At 37.6% G+C, this 22,217-nt stretch overlaps 1 protein-coding gene across 2 annotated transcripts in view; it reads left to right on the top strand.

The window, feature by feature from the left end:
• Positions 1-22,217, top strand: part of VPS41 (VPS41 subunit of HOPS complex) — a 107,780-nt gene that overhangs the window by 16,939 nt on the left and 68,624 nt on the right. For both annotated transcript variants that reach the window (XM_037383295.1, XM_037383296.1), the window contains exons 3-4: positions 3,667-3,774; positions 6,765-6,842. In XM_037383295.1, the coding sequence (XP_037239192.1) occupies positions 3,667-3,774; positions 6,765-6,842 (186 nt within the window). The remainder of the gene's footprint in view (positions 1-3,666; positions 3,775-6,764; positions 6,843-22,217) is intronic.

Genomic DNA, 22,217 nt, shown 5'->3' on the forward strand with positions numbered 1-22,217 from the left:
CTCAATTCCACCACAGTTGCTCCTGTAGGCAAAGCTGAGAAAGACGGGGCTGAATATCGGAAGGAGGTTGTGAACCTTCATTCCAAAAGGTAGAGTGTCCCTCACAGTGCTGCTGGCCTTTTGAGAGCTTATTGCATGTTTACAGCTCTCAATTGTGTAAATCTGCTCCAGGAGAAGAGTTGGTAGTGAGTTTTGGAACTACTAGGTATTAGCTGTGGGAAGAGGAATTTATTTTCAGTTTCAGAGTTCAGCAATGACAAATGGAAGAGCTCTTAGTAGGAAAATATTTTATTAGTCTTACTGGTTAATTAGAGTATTTCATTCAATTGGAAATCTATTTTCAGTGGCAAGTGCTTATAGATACCTGTTCTTTACATTTAGCAGTTTGAGTGCTAGGTTCAGCAGTATAATGCAAGTAGAAAATTAAATGGAATATGAGTTTCAAATTGGCATTTCTGTGGTTGAAAAGTGGTCATTATGTATTTTGTAACACCACAAAGGTTCCTCCTGTCAGTTCTGTGGGTCTCAGTCCCTTTAAGAATTTAAGGCTGCCATGTGTGGAGAGTTTTACACATTTTGTGCAATATCTATTTCTCATCTCATAATACATTTGTCAAGAATTTCAAGATCCAGCGTTGTTGGTCTGGTTGTGTTTCGGGTTTTTTGAGGCAGAAAATATGGAAGAAGTGTTAAGCAGTGGTTCAAGAAGCAGTATTATAAAATTTATTTTCAAATGTTTAGAATCCATTAGGAGGGTGTTAAAAGACTTCTTTTTAATTTGAAGTGCCATACAGTTAGAAAAATCCATGTAACTTGAACAGTTGATGGTGTCTGCGCGCCCCACCCCCCTTGAAAAAGGAAAGCTGTGAATTTTCTTGTATGGGGTAAATGTCACTCTGTTTATATCTTAGCTTTGCTGCAAGTCAGGACTTGTACTGTTCCTCTAGGTTGTCATAGAAACGTAGCTAACTGTCATCTCAACTCAGGCTGCTGATGGTTTTATTTGTAGGTTTTCAGGATTATTAAAATTTAACAAAAATTATTGATCTGGTTTTTATTAACACCGGCTTGTGTTTACTTTAAAGTTCAGACTACATAAAAGCTTTTCCTGATAGAAAAATACCTTTAAAATGATTAAACTCTGATACTCTGAATAAGAGCTAATCAAATGCATTTAATATAACAGGCAGAGTCAGAAGCAGTAGAGAAATCTTGCATTTTTGCAAATCACCTTTTTCATTTTGTTTACAGCCAAGTGCCCCCACCCCATTTCAATTCACCTTTTAGCTTGACTTTTACTTAACATAAAAGATACCTGTCACAAAAAGCGTGAAATGGGTACATCATCGTACCTAATATTCGAAGTTTTCATTTTGTATACTTTTTTTGAAGCTTGGCAGAATGCTTCGGTGCACTGACTTTTGAAAGTATATATTTTTTGTATATGCATGTGCAGGAAAAATTACTTAGTTTTCACTCATAAATAAGACAGGCAAAACTTATTTACAGTAACTTTATCTAATGGTCCATGGATGAATGCTTTTATGCAAACAACTCAAGAGACTAGAATTAACTTTTCACATTGGTTGCACATTGGATGTGCAGACTTCAGCAACATGTGGGATCTTATAAAAACTAGGTGACTGGAGTCCAGTTTTTACTACTTTGAATTTATTCAATGATTACCCATGCATCTCCAGTGTAATCTTTTTAAGCAGTGTGTGAAATGCAGCAATGTATTAATTGCTGTAAAATGGATGTGTGCTTCCTTACACCCTCCTTCCATCACATGTATGCTTTTTTTCTTTGACTTCACCTTATCCCTCTACCCTGTAGACATTTATTAAGGATCTGTAGGCACATTGAATTTGGCTGATTTATATACAGCTCTGTAATTTGACGTTGTCATTCTGTCCAGTAACAACTTTGTTCAGTGTTAGATTTACTGAATAAGATTGTTTCTTGGTGGACATTTTGACACCTCGCTTCAGACTGCTGCGTCATGGACTGCTGACATCCCTATATTAATCTCATTTGTATTCTGTCATAAAACTCTCAAATAACATTTTAAAAGGGCCTCTCTTTGCAGCATATTTATGTAAGCACGGGGCTAAATACTGAGTGTTTCCATAGGTCTGTATGGCTTTTATGTGTTATATGAGGGTGTGTACATACTACCATGTGTGATGGTAGCACACATGGTAAATGGCTGTAATATTTAACTTGGGAAGGACTGGCTTTAGTACTGTAAAGGCAATTTAAACTAAACATGTTTTATTAACAAGTTAACATGTCTCTTCCAAATTAATTTTTCACATCATTAGCTACAAGAGAATGTTGCACAAATACACTTCTGCCGTAGACTGACACTGTGCATTTTTATTTTCCATTCTAGGGTTTGGAAAGCAGTGGTTGGTAGGAAGTAAAGGTGCTCCTTTACTAGAGCATTGCACTGGTATATTCTGGTTGCTTAGAAATTAAAGACATGTTTTATGTGGGAAATGCACTCAACGTTGATGTGTTCATTAGAACTGATAGTGAGTGTAGGAGACTGTTATTGCAGGTATGCTGTTTCCCAGTGAGGACCAAAGGATATTCATGGGTTTGTGTATGTCTATGCATGTATAGTATTAACTGAGGCTTACTGAAGCTTAGGAAATCTCTCTCTGGCATTGTGCTTCAGTAGACCATCTGTTACAGACAGATGCCTATGACCAGAGAGCTGGTTCGCACCTTGGATTTTCTTTTCCTAAGAGATAAATGTGTTGGGTGTTCTTTGATCAGTGAATTTTCTACTTGTGTACGTTAACTCAGTCTCCTTTCTCTTCGCTCTCTGCCACTTGATACGTCATCTTTCTTTGCATCTAAGTAGTGATTGGGTGATAATACCAAAATTGATGGAAAAGAAAAACAGAGGAAAGCTTCAGTATTTACCGCAAAAAGTTCCTATCATGCAGATGATATAGGTGATCCATAGGGATATGCTGTGTCTGGATCCTGTTCTCAGACAGTTTTGCAACTACATGTTTATACTTTTTTGTTTATGTTGGTTTTTTTTAACATAAACCCATTGGTGCATTTTATCTGATTAACTTATTCCTAGTGGATTCTTTTTATTTTTGTTCACAGTGTTTTGCCTGTATCCTTCCTACAGAGATGCAGCATCTTGTAAAGGTTTTGAAGTTTCTTGTAACCTGCATGCTTCAGCTTAGAGTTAATTGTGGCTACAGTGGCACATGTTACTTTATCATCGTCCATTTTTCCATATCCATCCCTTTTATATTTTTCTGCTAAATTGTGAATGACTAACTTTATGAAACAAAGTACACATGTACATTTTTTCCTGCTTTTAGTTGTTGACGAAGTGCCTCTTTACAGCTGAATTGATATGCTGCTATGCAGTCTTTGTTTGCACCCAGAACTTTGGAGTAAAAAGAGAAACCAGTAACAAAAAAGCACAACTCAAGCCCCCTCCAGTGATAAAAATGTGGAAGTTTGGCTTTTGATTGTAATGGCTGTTGTTAAAAGATAGCAGTGATCCATCTTCGCCTGTTGCTGTGTGATAGATTTGGGGTATCTTTTAATTTGTTTTTATTTAAAATAAACTTCTAAATGTGTGTTTGTTTTTTCTCTTGCTCCCCTTTCCTTACACACTTAAAAATTTAGGAAGATGAGAGTGAAGAAGAACCTAAGCTGAAATATGAACGGCTTTCTAATGGAGTGACTGAAATTCTCCAGAAGGATGCAGCCAGCTGTATGACAGTGCATGAAAAGGTATTATGTGACTTTGTGGCAGAGGTAGAACTTCTGCTTGGTTTTATGCATTTATCTATGCTTATAATTCATCAATATATTTCTGTGTAGATGTTCTGCCAAATGTAGAGGTGCAGTGCAAGCCAACACTAATATAAATAAAATTAATGGTAAACCTGTGTTGAACAAGCCACATTTTCTCAGTGAGAAAATGAGGTGAGAATTCAAGGTGCAGTGATTTGCTGGATGGGATGTTTACATAAGCTACTGGGAAGACGCTCTCTCAATTTTAAATATGGACAGTAATATGAACTAGAATTGGGATACAGTCCTAACTTTTTCATTCAGAAAGGAAGTTGGCATATACTGCTTATTTTAGCCTGAATCACTGAAGATAGGCTTGATCATGCCAGGGTCCAGCTTAGCATATATTCAGCTGTGGAAGACATCAGAGTTTGGTAAAACAGTGTAGAAGAAAGTAATTACAGTCTTCCTCTTCGTTTGTTTGTTTGTTTATTTCTGGGGGGAATGTCGTACTAACACTTCTCTGTTCCCCTTTCCTGATTCAGTATGTTAAAAACAAGGAGAGTGAATGCGTGTGCTCTAATACCAGTAAGGTTTGAGGCATACAAGAGAATGAAACGGAGAAAGTGATGGGCAATGCAAAGTAAAGGAATTTTACAAAGATTCATTCCTTTGTTCTTACCAGGAAGAAACATCATATATTTCTTCAGTGATTTAAACAATTGCTTTTATTTTTCCCGGAGTTTTCTTCTCTTTTATAAATACTGAAGAACATTTTAAAATACTGAGGAGTGTTGAAGAGTGTGAAAGTATGAGTTAATGATTTATCAAGTAACTGTTTGTATTTAAAACATAATAGCTATTTCCTGAATGTATAATTTTTCGCAGCCAGTAATAGCTCCTTAGCAGTTATTGTTGAGGGATCTATCTCTATTATTTGGCTATATTTTTAGATTGACTTGTGCTGTGTTTCTTTTACTCAAAGGACTGTTGCTATGGCTCAAGAGGCTCTTCAGATGAAGCTTGTATTTTAACTGTGCGAATGAAAACAATAAGTCTTTTTAAAATGTTTTTGACAACTTAGAATTACACAGATATTTGGAAAATTGGGAAGCATTTCCTCCTGGTCTGTGGTTGTTTTTGTTACCTTTTTTTCCTGAGCCTCAGGTAAATTTTGAAAGCTGCATTGACCAGGATTTTTCTGTAAGGATCTGCACAGATCCAGCTTTAACTATAGTGTCACAAAGAGTGACAATACAGGAAAGCTGTTTAAGTATCCCAGTGCTTTTAGTTTTCCAGCAAACTAGATAGACTATTTATGAGAAGGATCAATATTGTTAGAAGCCAGGTACTGAAGTCTTTTAGGAATAGGTCTCTTAGAACAGTAAGCTTAAAAATGAAGCAGGGTTATAGGTTTTGTGGGGGTGGTTTCTGTTTTGTTCTGTGTTTTGGTGTTTTTTGGGGTTTTTTTCTTCCCCTGCAAGAGCAGGAAAAACCTGCTAAGGAGTCATCATTAGCAAAATCATACAGTACGATGTTAAATATGCCTGTGATTAAACCAGTTTAACTTTGCTGTGAATCCTGAAAATCTGGCTTTTCTATTCAGACTAATTTCCCCCCAGAATTATTTTTTTTCTTTTCACTGCTAAAGCATCATATTTTCACCACGCTTGCTGTCTGCACTGGATGACTAATCGTCATGGCACCTGGTGCATTCAAGCAGGCCTGTGCAGTGGAATAGTCATACCTAGTTATGTCTGCACACCTGATGTTTTATTAACCAGTATTGATTTTTTTACCCGGGGGACTTTTTTCTTCCTGAAAAAAGGCAACCTTGCAGGAGTGAAAGGCATTGCAGGGGATGAATTTCTAATGAACCCCTTCTTTCCCTTTCTTGACTCCTTTTAATGTAGCTTCATATTTTAAGTGCCTGAACTGAAATTTCATTTTAAGCAATTCCATTTTGATAAATCCTTTTAAACCTTGACTTTCTGTAAGGTTATTTTTTAAAGATTGTGCTGCCTGACTGACACGCTTAGCAGTGCCTGTAAATTTGAGCATTTCATTATAGGTTGCAATGAAGCATGCTCACATGCAGTGAAATACAGAGAATTGAGGAGCCTAGACTATTTGAGTAATGCTGAAAGGAGGGGGGAATAAAAGAAACCTCTGTCATAAATCAAGTAGTACTGAAGTTCTTCCTTTTCTGTTTAGGTGTAGTTCACATGGTTCAATTAACAGCAGATCTCGCTGAATGAATTCCCTTCTTGTTTGATCAAAAGAAGTTTGTGATAGCAATGTATTTGTGTGGTGTTTTCTTTATCTTGCTATTATTTTTTGGAATGAAACTTCTGAGATTTCCAAGGAAAAGTGTGTTTGTCTTGAAAGTGTTCAATGTAGGAGTTAATATGTGAAGGAAAGCAACTCCAGTGGTTATCTGTGTTCTTACATGCACTGTCAGAGACCTTCCATAATTGAGCAGTATTGTACCAGCGAGTGACTTACCGGTGGCCTTTTCCTGTGTTTGAATATTTTGTTTTTATGTTAATGATGAAGGAGAATTAAAAATAAAGCCCAAAGGAAACCATTATGATTGAAACAAAGCTGCAGAAGGGATCTAGGAGTTATTTTAGGTCTGTACTGGTCATTGCATTCACACTGCATTTTTAATTTGCTGCCACAGTCCATCAAGCAGTGTGTACGGACTGCAGACACACCATTAGTTGTCAGTGGATGAGGGTCCTCATGACTCATTCTGACAGGTAACTTGCACTATCACAGTAATACGGGCTTAAAGCCCTGCTCTGTTCTTCAGGTGCAGTTAAAAGAACCTTTGTCTGAAGAAGGTGGTAGGTTGTTTTTTTTTTTCCCTGGTGCTGCTAATCATTAATCTGCTAAACATCCTGGAGTTCATTTAGTATTGCTGTAGCTTTGTGTGCAGTGTCTTTGTATTTATGTAATCAGTCTCAGTCTCTTTTCTTTTACAGTTTTTGGCACTGGGAACACATTATGGCAAAGTTTATTTACTTGATGTCCAGGGGAACATCACACAGAAGTTTGATGTTGTAAGTATGGCGTTATTCAGAACATATCTATTGGGATGTAAATATGCTGCCAGGTACTAAGTAGTAAATCACTTAATGCTTTTGTTACACCTGAAATTTCACTAATGCATTTCATGAACTCCCTCCCCATAACATAAAGGGTAGTGTATGGTCCTTGCAAAAAGAAGTTACACTGAATGGTTTTGTGAGGAACACATCTTAGTTTACATATAATAAACTTTCTTTGTGAAGACAGAAGAGGAAATACATATTTATGATTGTAGATGGCTATAATTAATTATGTAACCCAGAGGCTTGTGACTTCCATGAGGCATGAGCCTGCTCATTAGGTGACTATTGTCAGTTGTTAGTGTGTGCACTATCATTTTATCTAGTTGCCACAAGTAATTGAAAATTGATTGATTGCCTTGCTGGTTCAGTTTATCTACTGCAAATATATAACGCTAATATTTTATGTGAATGTTTTGAAGCTTGGACTCTTAAGGGATTGTATTGATTGAAGGAGAAGCAGCAGACTTTTTCCTTATTGTGGTTCCTGATATTAGAGGATGAATGAAACGCTAAATATAAAGCTCTGTTCTAGAGTATTAGATGTTCCTTTTAATTGTGGATATTTGTTGATATTTTTGTGTGTGTGTGTTATTTAATACCTAATTTTCAAGTTCCCTGTCTTCCACAGGAGGTGGAAGGAAGAGAATTAACAATATTTTTTTCTCTTGGCGTTGTCACAAAATCTAGTAGCCAAGCACTGGTTTTTGATAGGAGCGTCAGCACTTGTCAGAGTATCCATCACAAGATGTTTGCATGTTTGCAAAGAGAACATATGTTCTGAAGCTGACACAGCTAGCTGCATGGGAGGGGTGAAAGGTTTTGTTTGTTTTTTGGAAAATCTAATTATGCGATTGTGCAAGGGGTGAGGTAGGCAGAAGGCACAGCCAAAACCTAGAATTCTAGGCACAGCCTTTGGAGGAGATTTTATATGTAGCATTGGTCAGATTGACAATGATCTTACTAGGTGTTAATGGAAGTCAAGTTAGTTATGTTCTTCTGTTTCTTTTAACTTTGTATGTTCATCAGCCCTGCACAGGAGATGCTGACTGCATTTCAAAAGAGGAAAAGCTTTTGGTGTCTCCCTTAGAATTCTGATTACTTTACATGTATGCTCCTTGCTAAAGTTTCTTTCTCTCCAAGGTAATCTATTTGGGGCAGGCCAGATTAAAGTGTACCTGAATTATTCTCTTCCATCTCTGCAGTAAAAGATTGACTCAAAGACTCATTTAACTGAATAGGAGATTTTCTATTGAGTCAGGCATTAAATGTCTTAGACTCGTATTCGTTCCACTCTGTGTCAGATGCTTGGAAGAGTCCATTTGTAGAACAGCCTATTTTATTTTTTTTTCCTAAGTGCATCACCAACACCCTGTTCTCCCACACTGGTTTCAAAAGGTAAAATTCTCCTCTTTCTATAAAGAGTTAAGGCACTGCTTAGGTGTAGAGGAAGGAACAAGGGGACCTGTTGTCTACTAAAGGCTATAAAGCAGAATCCCTGAATCCTCTTTATATCAACCCACCCAAATCTGCTATTCTTTTTTTTTATTTTCCTTAATTAAAAGTCCTACCAGTGCCTGCTGTGAGGGCAGTTTCTTATGATGCCATTAAGGTTGGGCTATTTAAACCACTTTCCACTCTACAGTGCATACTTGGTTATTCCTTTTGCAAACTTAGCCTGCTTCAGGATGAAGATTTTTGTGCTGTGTCATTTTAATAGAGATGGCAATGATTTCTTTTTGAAATATTGTTTGAGTACAAACAGCTTTTTGAGATTGAGAATAGGAAAAATAAATATTTCTTGGATTCTAGTCTTAATGTTTCTGTTTTTATAACGTACGTGTTCCAGTGCAACAGATAAATTATGTCATGGATCAGGTGGAAAGGGTGCTTCTTTTTTTCTTTTGATAGTTTGGAGAAAAATTATTTTGATCTAGGACTGCTCGTCTTTTAAGGGAAAGTTTTGCAAGGAACCGCTAAGTGTTGTAGAACAGAATGGGCTGCCTATGTGAGAAAGACAGCAGGTCTGTGACATCCTTGGCTGCTTAAACAGCGAAGTTTTCTGAATGAATGTTGTCAACTGTTGAATCTGTGGACAGTTAATTCTGAACTGGCAGCTGTATGTCACAATATTTTCCTTCTAACCTGAACTTTTCAGGATCTTGGACTGCAGAGTAGTCTTATCAAAATGTTTGATAGAGCTATCAAAATGTTTGCAGAGGTCTTCCTTCTGTTTTTTCCTACCAGCACCTGTTTACTGTCTGTCCTCCTGGGGGAGCTGCGTTAGAGCATCTACTGCTACTGTAGTCCTCTTGATTTCCATTTTTATTTCCTAATCTCAGATAATCATGTTCAATAATATAAATGGGCTTGGAAATTGAAGAAAAGAAGAATTTTGGTTTTACAATAAATAATTTGTTTTCCATATTGGTTTACATGTGGATTTGAGCCAAATTGTAAAGCAGAAATAGAGATTGATCTCAGAGGATTTGCAGCATGATTACTTTCATGTCTCCAGCTCCTGTGAACTTTGAGGGAGAAAACTCACAGGTATGTTACGTAGTCTTGAAAATGGCTAATTTTTGGGCGATGGCCCTCCTGTTGAAGACTGAATGCTTTTAGCATTTAAAATTGTTTAATTTTAAATAATGTTAATAATTTAAAAGGCTGTAAGAAATGTAAAGTCTGGCACCCTTAAAGGTTTTCCTATTGTAAGATGTTTGTTTGGTTGGTTGTTGTTTAAAAAAAACCTTTTAGGACCTCACTCTGTAATGTCCATAGCAGAAGAATAATGTGGATATCCTGAATTGCAAATACTGGCTGTACTGCTGCAAAGACTTAATCGTGTACTCTACTTTGACTCATAAATATTCACAGAGGCTTCTTTGAAACTGATGTAGATGACTAGAAAGGCTTTTCAGAAGAGAGTCTTGCTCTTGTCCTGCTCTTAAAATATCTTATGCCAGGTGGACAACTAGTCTTTTTAGGTTTGCAGCTCCTCTTGTCAATAGCAGTGGAAATGGTGTGCTTTGAGACTGGTGTGGGAGACTTCTGGTTTGGGGAGAATTGAGGCACAGCAATTTAGGGGCTTTGGCCTTGGGTGGTGCTGGTATCTCAACAGACATGCTTGTGCTCTCGCATGATTCCTTTTTCCTCCTTGCCTAGTGTGTTTTTAGATCTTGCCAGTGTGGCTGTCTTTGACAATGTCAGCCGTCTAAGATTAACTGATATGCATCCTCAAATAACGTATGTTTGACAAACTGGTGTTCTCTTGTATTAGGGTTCAGTGCTTTGAGTGAGATGAAATGTGTCAAATGCACTGAAAATTATTACTAAAAGGCAACAAGAAGGGGAAAAAAAAGCCTGCTAATGCCACTGACAAAGGATGATGCAGGACTGATTCACAGCGTGTTAATTCCAAATGCCTCTCCATCTTTCTTTTCTTCTTAGACTGTCTACAATTTATTAATATAATTATTGCCTCAACTGACATCTTGTGGATTAAGGACTTGTAGATATGAAGAAAGCTGTACAAACATGTTAAGTTAAGTAACAAATCAAAAACCTTTCAAAGGGCAAGAAAACCTGCCCCCATTCTGGTCTTCTGATAAACATCAAGCTTAAAGCACAAATGGTAAGAAGTCTTGGCTGGTGCCAGTGATACTCTGTGGGAAGGGGAAACGTTGCCTATTTTACAAGTAGGGGTAATTTAAATGTTTAATGCATTGGAGGTGTTTCGGAGGTGATGCATGAGCCTAGACAACAATGTAAATAGTGTTTTAAAGCTTCTGTTAGTGCAAAGAAATAGAAGTCCTTTTAGCATGCAACATTTGTGAGCTATTCAAGACTGCTAGAAGTTCAGAAAGAATGAAATTTTAAGTGGAGACCCCTTCTTGCAGCAGTTCTTTTTACCATGTATTTCTTTCCTGGCCTCACCATTTTTTTTCTAATTGTCTCTCATTGTCTAGCACTAAATATTTCTTATGTCTTTTGAATTGGCATGCCAGAAATCCAAATTCACTAGGTCATCTCTGCTGCCTTGAGAAATTAAAGGGGAGTTCCTTCTGTGATGGTATTGTTGCCCTTGGGTGTATTAAAGTTATAGCACACACCAGCCTCTAGAGCAAGTGTGTTGCATGCTTGAAGGTCAGTCAGTGGCCTGTTGGTTTTGCTAGTAAGTCAGCAGCTTGCAAATGAAATGTCAGAAGTCTCTGTTGACTTGACATGCTTTTGAAAGAATTTAATTGCCAACAAGAAAAGCACATTTCTAATGAAGAAACAGCTGTTGTTAAGCACTAAATGCTGTTTCTGAAATCAATGCATAACCCACTAACTGCTGTGAGAGATAATGCAGCATCTTTCAATGGGAAAGGTAACTTTTAGCATTTGATTGTATGATGAAGAAGTTACTTTGAATGGAACTTTACATGAGAGTTTAAGACTAAGATGATATAAATGTCACTTATTTTGACAGGCTACTTAAAATTCCCTGTTTATTACTTTAACTACATCATTTTAGTTGTCACTGTCAGACTATGAAAGAAGACTTGGTCGGGAAATGAAGTGAAGCAACAGAATTTAGAGTAAAGATCTTGGTAGCTGTGTGTTAGTATTTGCAGGGTGTCACTGCACCTGTTAAATTTGAAGCTGAAATCCTGTGTTTTGTACAGAACCAAGCAGGCTGCTATAAATGTAGGTTCCAAAACCCATAGTAAACATTAAGGTTTAGATAGCAGCGCATGTCTGTGCAGGGGACAGGTTTCCTTCCTCTCTATGGGGCCTTCCGCCCAAATGGGTGGTGTGGTCCTACTGCTTAAATTCTTTATGTTAACCCCTGGCTCTGCCCAATGGAAAAAATAGGAAAAAAATTATATCCATCAGGATATTGCTCTTAAGACTTGGAGGTCTACCCCCCATTTAATAGCCCTTCTTTTGCTTCTCTCTTTTCATTTTAACTGCAGATGATTTGGAAATCCAGAGGTTTTTACAGTAGTTGTGGGAGTAACTTGGCCTTTTGAGTCTGGCTTTTTGGATGTTATAAAGGCTTGGAAAGTATGTCTTATGATGTTTGTTCTGGTGCTGTGCTTGTTAGGTTGTTTGTGACCTGGAGTGTTTGTAACTGGAACTGTGGAGCTGTGGAAGATTAGGATCCTTCCTTGGCAGGAATCCTGGTGCACCTGGGTGTCTCTTGTCACAGGATGGAAAAAAAGTGAGGTAGCTTGCCTATACCAGCAAAAATTACAGTGTCAGGGCCTTTAATCCATAGGTCTAGAAAAGTTTCTTTTCTGACATGACTGAAAACAAAAAAACACTCTCACAGATGTTTTGCACATCATCTTTGTATCCACTGTATTTAAATTTCCTCTGAAGGTAGCGTTGCTTAAATTGTTACGGAAACAAAAAGATTAGATGGATGTGGAAGGCATTTTTTATTACTAGAAATGTTGCTCAGAGTATGGATAAAATATGTGAGTTTTAAAGGGTTGTATTGTGTATAATTAATTTTTATAAGCTCAAAACTGAGGAAAGTATGACCATTTCATTCAATTATTCTTTCAGGCTTGTAGCTTCAATAACTCTGTAGCTTAGTGCAGAATACTGTAAAATGTTTAGTTGGAAGTATGGTTTCAGCTACAGAAGGTCTTGTACGGTCCAGCCATTTATTTCTTGAATGCAGTTAGCTCATACATGTCACATGCGTGCTTGTGCAGTCACAAACAGTAGCATGTATGCTGTAGATTAAAGTTATTCCGCTGAAAGTATAAAGCCTGTGTACTTTATCAGCTGGTTTTGGGCCTGCGATTGTTTCTGCCTTCTCTTTGGAACTTTTCCCTAGCTGGTATGTTGCCTGCATACCTTCTTTTGAGAAGGCTATCAGCCCCATTCTTAGGCTAAATGATCTTCCTTACAGCTTCATTACTCTGCAAGTGCATATTGGTTTTCCTCTGGTGGTGGTGGGGGCGGGTGACATAGAAGCATAGGGCTGTTGTGGTTTAACCCCAGCAGGCAGCTAAGTACCACGCACCTGCTTACTCGCTTCCTCCCAACCCCTGGTAGGATGAGGATGAGGATCAGAAAAAAGATAAAACTTGTGGGTTGAGATAGCAACAGTTTGATAGTTGCAATAAAGTAAAATATAATAATAATTAAAAGAAAAAAGAGAGAGAGGAATAAAACCCAAGAAAACCAAGTGATGGACAATACAGTTGATCACTGCCTGCTGACTGATGTGCAGCCAGTCCCTGAGCAGTGACTGGCAGCCCCTGGTCAACTCCCCCCTGTTTATATACTAAGCGTGATGTTCTGTGGTATGGAATATACCTTTGGCTAGTTGGGTCAGCTGTCCTGGCTGTGCTCCCTCCCAGCTTCTTGTGCACCCACTCACTGGCAGACCATGGGAAACTGCCAGTGAGTCCTTGACTTAGAGCAAGCACCACTTAACATTCTGATATTTTAATTGTTGCTATCAACATGATTGTCATACTAAATCCAAAACACAGCACTGTACCAGCTACTAAGAAGAAAATTAACTCTATGCCAGCTGAAACCAGGAAAAGGAAGAAGTTTCCTTTTAGTTCTCTAGTGTCAATTGCTTTTCTATGGAGTGTGTATCCTGCTGTATGTCAGTTGCGTTTCATGGCAAGAATTTAAAGGTATTACATTTAAGGTACTTCAGCAGCCCTCTTTTAATGTCACTGATTTCAGTAACAGTTTGTTAATTTTACCTCTTAATATGAGGTGAAGGGCTGTGACTAAATACTGTTTTATCACAGTCATGTAGATGTAGCAAATAGTTCAGTTTCTCTTGACTGGGTAGTGTCCTGTCATATTCTGCATGTTTTCTCAAAAAAAATTAAAATCTGGAAAATTCTAGTGGGAAAAACATTTAATTATGGAAGAATGCTAAACATGAAGGATATTACTCCTATAGTATTTAATACAGCATTGCTGGTCAATGAAAGGGCAAAGTTTCTAGTGTGTCTTATTTTTTTTCACCAGACGTTGTAGGACTTGTAGACGCTGAGTCTACTTTTGTGAAAGATTAAGTAGAGGACCTTACTGTAATTCTGTTAAGTGAATTTACATGTGGTATTTTCAAACTTTTTTGAATGTAATTATTTGTGACATTATGCAGAAACATCAAAATCATAAAAAGGTTATTTTTTTATTTTTTTAATCCAAATATTCCACCATTGTATTCCAACATTGTACACCATATGTACAAATGTAATTTGTGTTTGCAACTAATCTTTTATCAAAAAAATTGCCCTATGCACCATAATTTGACAGCAATATTAGGCAACAAATATTTGCTTTGAAGAAAACCACAGAAACGTAGTTTCTAATTTCAAAGATATATTAAACAACCATGCACAATTAATATTTTTTTCATTTCTGATTTAAGCAAAAGATTACTCTTATAAAGTGTAATTGACTCTTAAAGGAAAGCCTCAAAAGACTTTTGACAAATTTCAAGCAACTGTTAAATAAGGAACATACTTCTCTGTGCCTTCCAGATGCTTAGTCCCTAAGAAGACAGACTAGATACTGATAGGTTGTTCTGTCTTCTGCTGCTTGGTATTTGAAGAACCACAGTTTCTCACTATCAGGGGTATGCGTGCCTTGCTGGGAGCTTTTTGGTTTGACCAGCTATTGTTGACTGACACATGTTCAGTGATTCACCACTTCCTTTTTCCAGTCATCTCAGGAGCATATTGTGCCACATCTGTCTCAGACTCACCACGATGCTTTTTACTGATATATGGCTGGACCACTGGGCCAAGTTGCTCTAGAGCTTTTATTAGCAGCAATGAAACAGCTAGTTTCAGGTAGCACTGATGAAGTCTTTTCATAAAAGACTGATAGCACAGTTGTGTGTTTTCTAAACCCTAACAACCTTTAAAAGCATAGGGAGGATTTTGAAAGGTTTGATTCCTAAGAAGCTGGTATACTGCTGATTCCTAGAGCTGTTTTCCTTTCAAATGGGATGTTCTATCTGCATGGCATTTTCCTTTGTACAGAAGGTAGGCACTTATGTGCACATGTACAAAATAATAGCAGTTTACCTGTCAGAATTATTCAGAATTCTGGCATTAATAAAATATTATTTGCATTAGAAAATGTTTTCCTAGTTAGAAAGTCCAAAGCAACTGAGTTTTGGAGGACAATGTTTTTTATACAAGTTGACGTTAATGGTAGAGCTACAGCCCTTTGTTTCTGTTAACAATAAAAATGCAGCACTATTAAAAACACAGAATGACATAACAGGGACCATAATATGATGAACAAAACATGAAGGCAAAACTAAGTGTGTTTCCCCATGGAGATAAGATATTATTGATAATGAACTTTGTAAATCTAATAAAGATTCCTTTCTGAAGGATGTCTTGCTTGTTTTAAAAGACATGACTGTGTACAGCTGTTGTTTATTGCAGTCCTGATGGAATGCTAAACATGGGCAGTCCAGATTTGATCAGTCTTGGGTGCTAATACCCTCAGAGTGGCTGTTGACAAAAGTAGCTACTTTTAAGCTGGCCATCTCCACTGTGGTGCTGCTGAGGAAGCTAGTTCCACTCAGTGCCCTGTGACACAAAGAAATAAATTTCAGAAGTCAGTATTTTGGTGTTGGAAGGTTTACCACTGTAACCCTAAAGTGGCTGCTTGTTGAAGTCTGTAGTTGCTCCAGGTCTTGGTGGTTTTGAAGATAGGAGCTGTGAAATATGAGCAGTGTAAATATGGAGGAATGAATTAATCTGTTTTCTTTTTTGATCTACTTTATTTAAAGTTTATTATAAGCAATTATGTCTAAACTTCCCTAGTATTGAAACAGAGCCTCTTTGCGTGTGAATGCATTGAGGAAGTTGCACAGATAAATTCATCTTCACATTTAGTTTTCCCTATCTTACTATCACATTGAGAGTATGGCATACAGTTATGCTGCTTACAGTAAGTTACAGTGCACTTTATGATCCTTAGTTTCTACTTGTATGAGTATTCTCCCTGTTCCCCCATCTTCCAGATTTGCACACATTTTTAGGATCCTGTCAAGAATCAGACACCCAACATTGACCATTGAGTATCTCTGGTGGGTTTGAGAGACAGAGATAATTGCAAATAAACTAAGTTCCAGCATTGGTGTCCAAAGAAAATACAGTGCTTTCAGTGAGAAGAAGTGTATTTATTATTACATATAGCTCTGACTTAAGCCAATCTATACCAGTGTTAATAACTGAATGTTTACACGGAAAATGGCACTTTAGCTCTAGTTATTGGCTGAACTTCAGCATTGATCACCCTGTGTAATACTGAACTGTGCCAGGAATATGACTAGTTTTGTTGTTTTCAGCCAGGAAAGGGAATTCATTCCCTTATAATATTTCTGCTTCTGTCTGATTCCATCAGTGAGGTAGCAGCTGAAGTCATTGACAAGATCCTGGGTTGGGTTTACTATTTGTCATGGAGTGGTTGACAGGCTAAAGTAACTGGAAAAAGTACTTGGTGAAGGTTTTCATTGCAGGAGCTGATAGAAGGATGAAGACTCTGTAGCTGTAGAAAAACTAATGGCTAAGTAATGGAATGTATGGAGAAGCAGGGTTGCTAAGCTCCATGTGGTGATGTCCTCTGACCCGTGTTAGGTCAGGGAGGGGTATGAGCATCATGGCTGTTGTGAAAACCTTCCTGGAAATTATGTTGACACAACAGTATATGACCCCTGAGAAGAACAGTCAAGAGCTTCTTTGCTTCATTAAAATCTGTTTGGTCAAAGCACCAATAAAATAATCTGAAAAGAAAACCTGTCCAGGCAAGAACTTGCAGTGTATGACCTGGTTGGCCTTTCTCATCAGTCACATCCCTGAAATGTGGCTTATCAAGAAATGGAGAAAAAAATCTGACTTTCTGCTTCAGGAGGTGGAATTCTACAAAATCCTGTTAAATACATTAATGACGGTATTCTGTTAGAAACAAGCTGCAAAAGCACCCCAGTAAGTTTCATCCTCAGAGGTTTAGATTTGTTTTTTAAATTGTTCTGCAGAGTCCAATTCATAATTCAGTAGCCTGTATCATCAATACTCAATGACGAATTCTCAGAGTTCATTGTGCTTGCGGAACTGTTCTGAAAAGAAAGTGGTTAGAGAAATCAGCGAGGTGAACCTCCAGATTGCCTTGGATAGTCTTCTCCCATGCTGTGTTGGGCCTTCTGAGGAAGGTGTATGTAGTCATTGCCTGCAGCCCTCCCTCAGCCCTCCTCCACCTACTTCATCTCTCCACATGGCTGTGTGATGGGGAATATTGCTTCATATTCTCAGATGGCTTTGATACACACACAGCAACAAAGAAGTAGAAGCAGGCTTAGGACGTACCATTTCGGGAGCCGTACAGTTACACAGTGGATGGTGAAGGGGACCTGGGAAGAGGAAGAAACAGGAGTAGTTTGTGTACTTGGACACTGAGCTCCCAGGAGGATATCTCCTTACACACCAGTGTTTTAATAGAAAAGAGATTTTACTTTGGATCCATCAGGAATTAGGTAATGGTTAAACTCTGCTAGGAAGCAGTGTAGGCTTTCAATATGGATTTTTTTTCAGTAATAGTTCCATCATTCCTAGACAAGTATTCCAATTATCTAGCAACTACTACAGATTTAGGGAGATCCCTTGTTAGTTTTTTTTTCCTTTGATTTTTTTTTTCTTTTTTTTCTTAGTCCCTGTAGTTGACAAGCAAGATTAAGGAATTCACTGATGTGGAAAATATTGAAATCACTGTAGGCTTTTTGGTCTTTCTCACTTTCTCAGCCTATATATATAAGAGATGCCTTGTCCTTGGGTTGCCTTAGTTTTAGACAAGCTTTTGAGACCTTTCTTTTTTGTAGGCAAAGTCTGCTTTCCTGCAGACAAAATAAAAGTTAATGTTGTTATTGTTCTGTGTCCCAGACCTTGTCATTCTCTTCAGCTTTACTCCCCTCCCTTTTCCTCTAACCAATATAATCTCCCATTTTTCATTTGGAGAATGACAGATTCAAGAGTGTTATAGGAAAAGCACTGGAGCAGGAATCCTCACTTACTTATCAGAATCTGGCTGACAGTATTGTTGAACAAAACCTCTTTGGTGTGGATATTAGTAAATTTTCATCAAATGAAAATGTAGGTGGTGTAAATCTGGGGTGTATTATTGTGTTGCAGGCAGAGGCGAACAGCTTATTCTGTAACTTTTAAAACTGCCTTTTCAATTTAAACCTTTGTGTTTCTATGTTAGGTTTCTCAGTTGTGTGTAAATATGTATGTGTGTACTTTTTACCTTGTTATAGGTAAACCATGATACAGCATCAGAATTTCCTCTTCTTAATTGCTTTTCTGTCTATTGTATCAATAAAACTACAAATATGCAAAATATGTGTTAAGTCAGGGCAGCACTGCAGGATCTGGGGCAAGAAAAGTGCATGGGTTCAATTTCTTCTTTTAAAGTAGCTCCGTAGTACAACTTGTAATATTAGTTGTTGCACACTTTTATTTTTAGTAGTTGAAGATTCTCTCACTATCTGTTTTATTTCCTGTCAGATCCTATCGCTTCCCAAAATGAAAAGGCACCGAAAAGTAGAACTTCTTTTTTGACAAGTTAGGTAAATCGGGCTTTCTTCTAGATGGGCTGAGGGTATCATTTTGGATTGGAAAGGCACCCTTGGAGAAAAAAGAATATTCAGTACTTGCCTAGTTGTGTTTTGTTCGTTGGTTTGTGGTAGTTCCCCGCCCCCCCCCCCCCCCCCCCCCCCCGGTCTCTCATAATTCATTGGTGTCAATGCATATAGAATGTCTACTCTGAAGAGCTAGGGCTCTATTCAAAGCAAGTTCCTCATCCTACTTAGAGCAAGGCTTTTATATAGAGAGGATCTTACCTTAGAAATGACAATACCTAAGGTAGTTTCTGTTTACAAATCATACTTTGCACTTGGATACCTCTACCATGGTGGAAACAATACAAACATAAAAATGGTAGTCCTTACTCTGGTGGGCTAACATTTTAAGTAGTGGGTTGATAGGTCATGTTGCTGTACATTGGAGTTTTACATGCTTGTTTATGTGAATGTCATGCAGATAGAAACATATGAATAAATGAAAAATAGGCACTTGTAGGAGACAGGGTTTTTTTTAATTACTGTTTAAACTCTGTATATATAGTTTGCCTTAGTATGAAGAGCAGTTAATTGTGGTTATGTAGATCCAGATTGATATTAATGTACCATAAAAAACCTGTGAGTGTTTCTCTTCCTTGTGTGTTTATGTGTGAGTGTAGATAGATTGAAAAAAATGTTTGGGTTAATTTAGGAAAAGTTTGAGAAAATTCATTGTAAAGAATGGATGAAAACGCTGCCTAAAGGGGTTGCATTAGCAATGGTAACCTCTTGAAGTAAAATGAGCCTTGCTGTAAGTATGATTGAACACTGCTTTGCTTTTCACACTCCTAATGTGTGTGTTGCTTGCCTGCTAACCATGGCTAAAAGGCATGAAGTCACAGGCAACTATTAAAACGTTTAGATTCCTAACTTGTAAATACTGCATTTCTCACAGAATTGGAGTGAAATCCAGCCTTATGTTTCTTGTTCATGCACTTCATATCCATTGGGATGCAGCATTTGTGAAAGAATCAATTATCCATTTGTTAGTCAGAGGAGCTTTACAAATTATACATTAGCAGATTGATTTCTTAGGTTCACCATTGGGGGACTGATAGTGTAAGGTGGGTTGATGATGAGTGTCAAGGGAGAAGGAGTTGCCACAAGGAACACAATTAAAAGAAGCTTTTTGAGCAGCGGTGAATTTACTCCTAATTGAAGAGCTGACATAATCCATACGAAGTGCATTTATTTCAAGCATTTTACATTAGGTAATTGATTATCACAAGGCACATTTGTTGGTAGATACTTGATTTTCCTTTCCTTTAAATTTAGGATTTTGCAAAAGCCTCCATTCCGATCTTGTGTGAGGTGCCTGCTAGCTCTTTTTCCCTCTCCCTAAACTTTTCTTTCTTCCATTAAGGTAACATTTTTTTGTTCTATAGTGTCAGCTTGACATTATTGATTTTGAACAGTCAAACTTACTTATGTTGTCCAGAATTCCAAACATGTCTCCATCAGAAAGAAAACTGCAGCTAATGGAAATTCATCTGAAGGCGTTTCTTCCTTCTTTGCTAGAACTTTCACACTATATGAAATTGTGAAGCTGTTCCCAGGTTAAATATCGGTGTATTTCCATTCCTAATAGGATCCTCCGTATTGCCAGATTTGTATTATGTTGCTTTAGAAATACTGTGTGTTATCTGTATGGTACTGGAAGTATCATTGTGACTACAGAGAACTTATGTGTTTGTACTTGTTTGGCCTAAAGCTGGGGGTCCTGATAAGCTTAAAAAAAAAGATTACCCAAATTAGTGCTAATGAAGTGATTAATTAGCAATTTCTTCAACCTTTTGTATGCAGCTGCCTGTGGGTTTATGGCATGGGATTTAAGATTAGATCATATCTTAATGGAATAATATTTATATGGATTATATGTTCCTAATTTTTAGATTGATACTTTGACAGCAGATAGCTGTTGTAGTCTTACTTTCAGGGTTTTTTTTAGATATGATGCCTGTAAATCTGGACAGGTTTTTTTCCCACCCATTTTAAAGTACCTTTAAAAGAGTCAACTGTCCAAACCCCACAGCATATCCTGGTTCTGACTGTATCAAATGATCAGTCCACCAGATTGTGATGAGTTAGTGACTAGGGTTCTCTCTAACCTTGAGTGATTCTTCATCTTTTGTCAACCTGTAAAGGTGGATGTTGCAGGAAGGGCATTTGTTCTCTGTACTATAAAACCCAAAACCTATTTTCTTTTGCCAGGCAAATTAAACTCTTCATTGGGTTAGCTGGAATAAAGTTTAAAAAAAACACAAGGGAAAGACAGTTGTAACTCCATGGCTGAGTTGGTAACATTTAGTAAAAATAGAAAATAAAAGCATGGTCAGGAAGGGTAACCCACGAAATTATCTGTGCTACTCTTTTTCTGAAATATCAAAATTATCCATGGGGTATTGGCAGGGTATAAATGCAAAACAAATTGAAATGGTAAGTAACTTTGCAGACTGGGACAAATTTATAAAAATAATTGATATGAAAAGATGAATTGGAATTGATTTCTAGAAGAAACACTTTGGTTTTGGTAACATGTACCAATTTTACCTGTGGTCTTTTATTGCTGATTTCCTGGATAGCTTTAGATACAAATTTAAACATAGTTCTGGAAATGGTAGGCTTGACTGTTACTCAGCTCTGAATAAAAAGATCCTGGCATTAGCTATTCTTGCTGGAACTTTATTTTAAAATGCATTTAATATTCAGCCTTGACTGTTTCTAAGCCCCATAGAAAGCTCTGACTGGTAAAGTCAGTGAACAGGCTAGCAGCCAATAGTGCCAATTCAGCTTGAGTGCTGAAAAAAATTTAGTTTGCTTTGCCTTGTGAATATCATCTAGAATAGTGCCTCCTGTTGGAACTTGGCTGGAGGTTTGTGTGAGTGAGTTGAATTTGTCTTCTCTGATTGCCATGCATGCATATTGCAGGCAACAGGAAAAAAATAATTGGAGAAAGGAAAAGTTCAAGTGACAAACAGAGGTGTTGGCCATGCAGAAAGCTAGCACCTTGCCAGTTATATACAGTGTTATGAAACACTGTATCATCAAATTTCTACTCCACAAACAATTCTGAAGTATTGTGCACAATTTTGAATGTGGGAAAAATGCAGATACTGTGGAATCACCTTTCCCCCCACTGACAACGTTCTGCATGTATATAAGGAGAGGTTTGCCTTGCAAGGCACTGTTTGGTTACCTGAGTGCAATCACATAGTTTGTCTTGGCACTCTCCAGACTATCAAGCTGCAACAAGGTCTTTTACCATCTCATACCAGCATACTCTTCATGCCAGTCCCTCTGCTGCCTTCTCCTCATCTCTCCTCACCCAGGACATGCTCTCTTTTCTCTCTGCTCTTCCGTGGCTGCCCAGCCTCTTAACACAACCAGCCACAGCTGCGCCTTATCTATCAACCCACTGCCCCTGAAGACAACCCACAGCTGTATATTATCAATGATAATTAACCCAGCTTCATTACTCTACAATTCCCCCCCCTTTTTTTTTTAACAATCATCACAACCTTTATACAAATAAATTTTTCATACAGTCCTCTACAATGATTAATCTCTAAATTATGCCATGTGGCTTTCAAACCACAGCATCACAGATAATTCCACCATCCTGCCCCTTGCTTTCAACTTTTATATGAAGATAACTTACG

This window comes from Falco rusticolus, chromosome 4 (assembly GCF_015220075.1).
Source record: "Falco rusticolus isolate bFalRus1 chromosome 4, bFalRus1.pri, whole genome shotgun sequence".
NCBI lineage: Eukaryota > Metazoa > Chordata > Aves > Falconiformes > Falconidae > Falco > Falco rusticolus.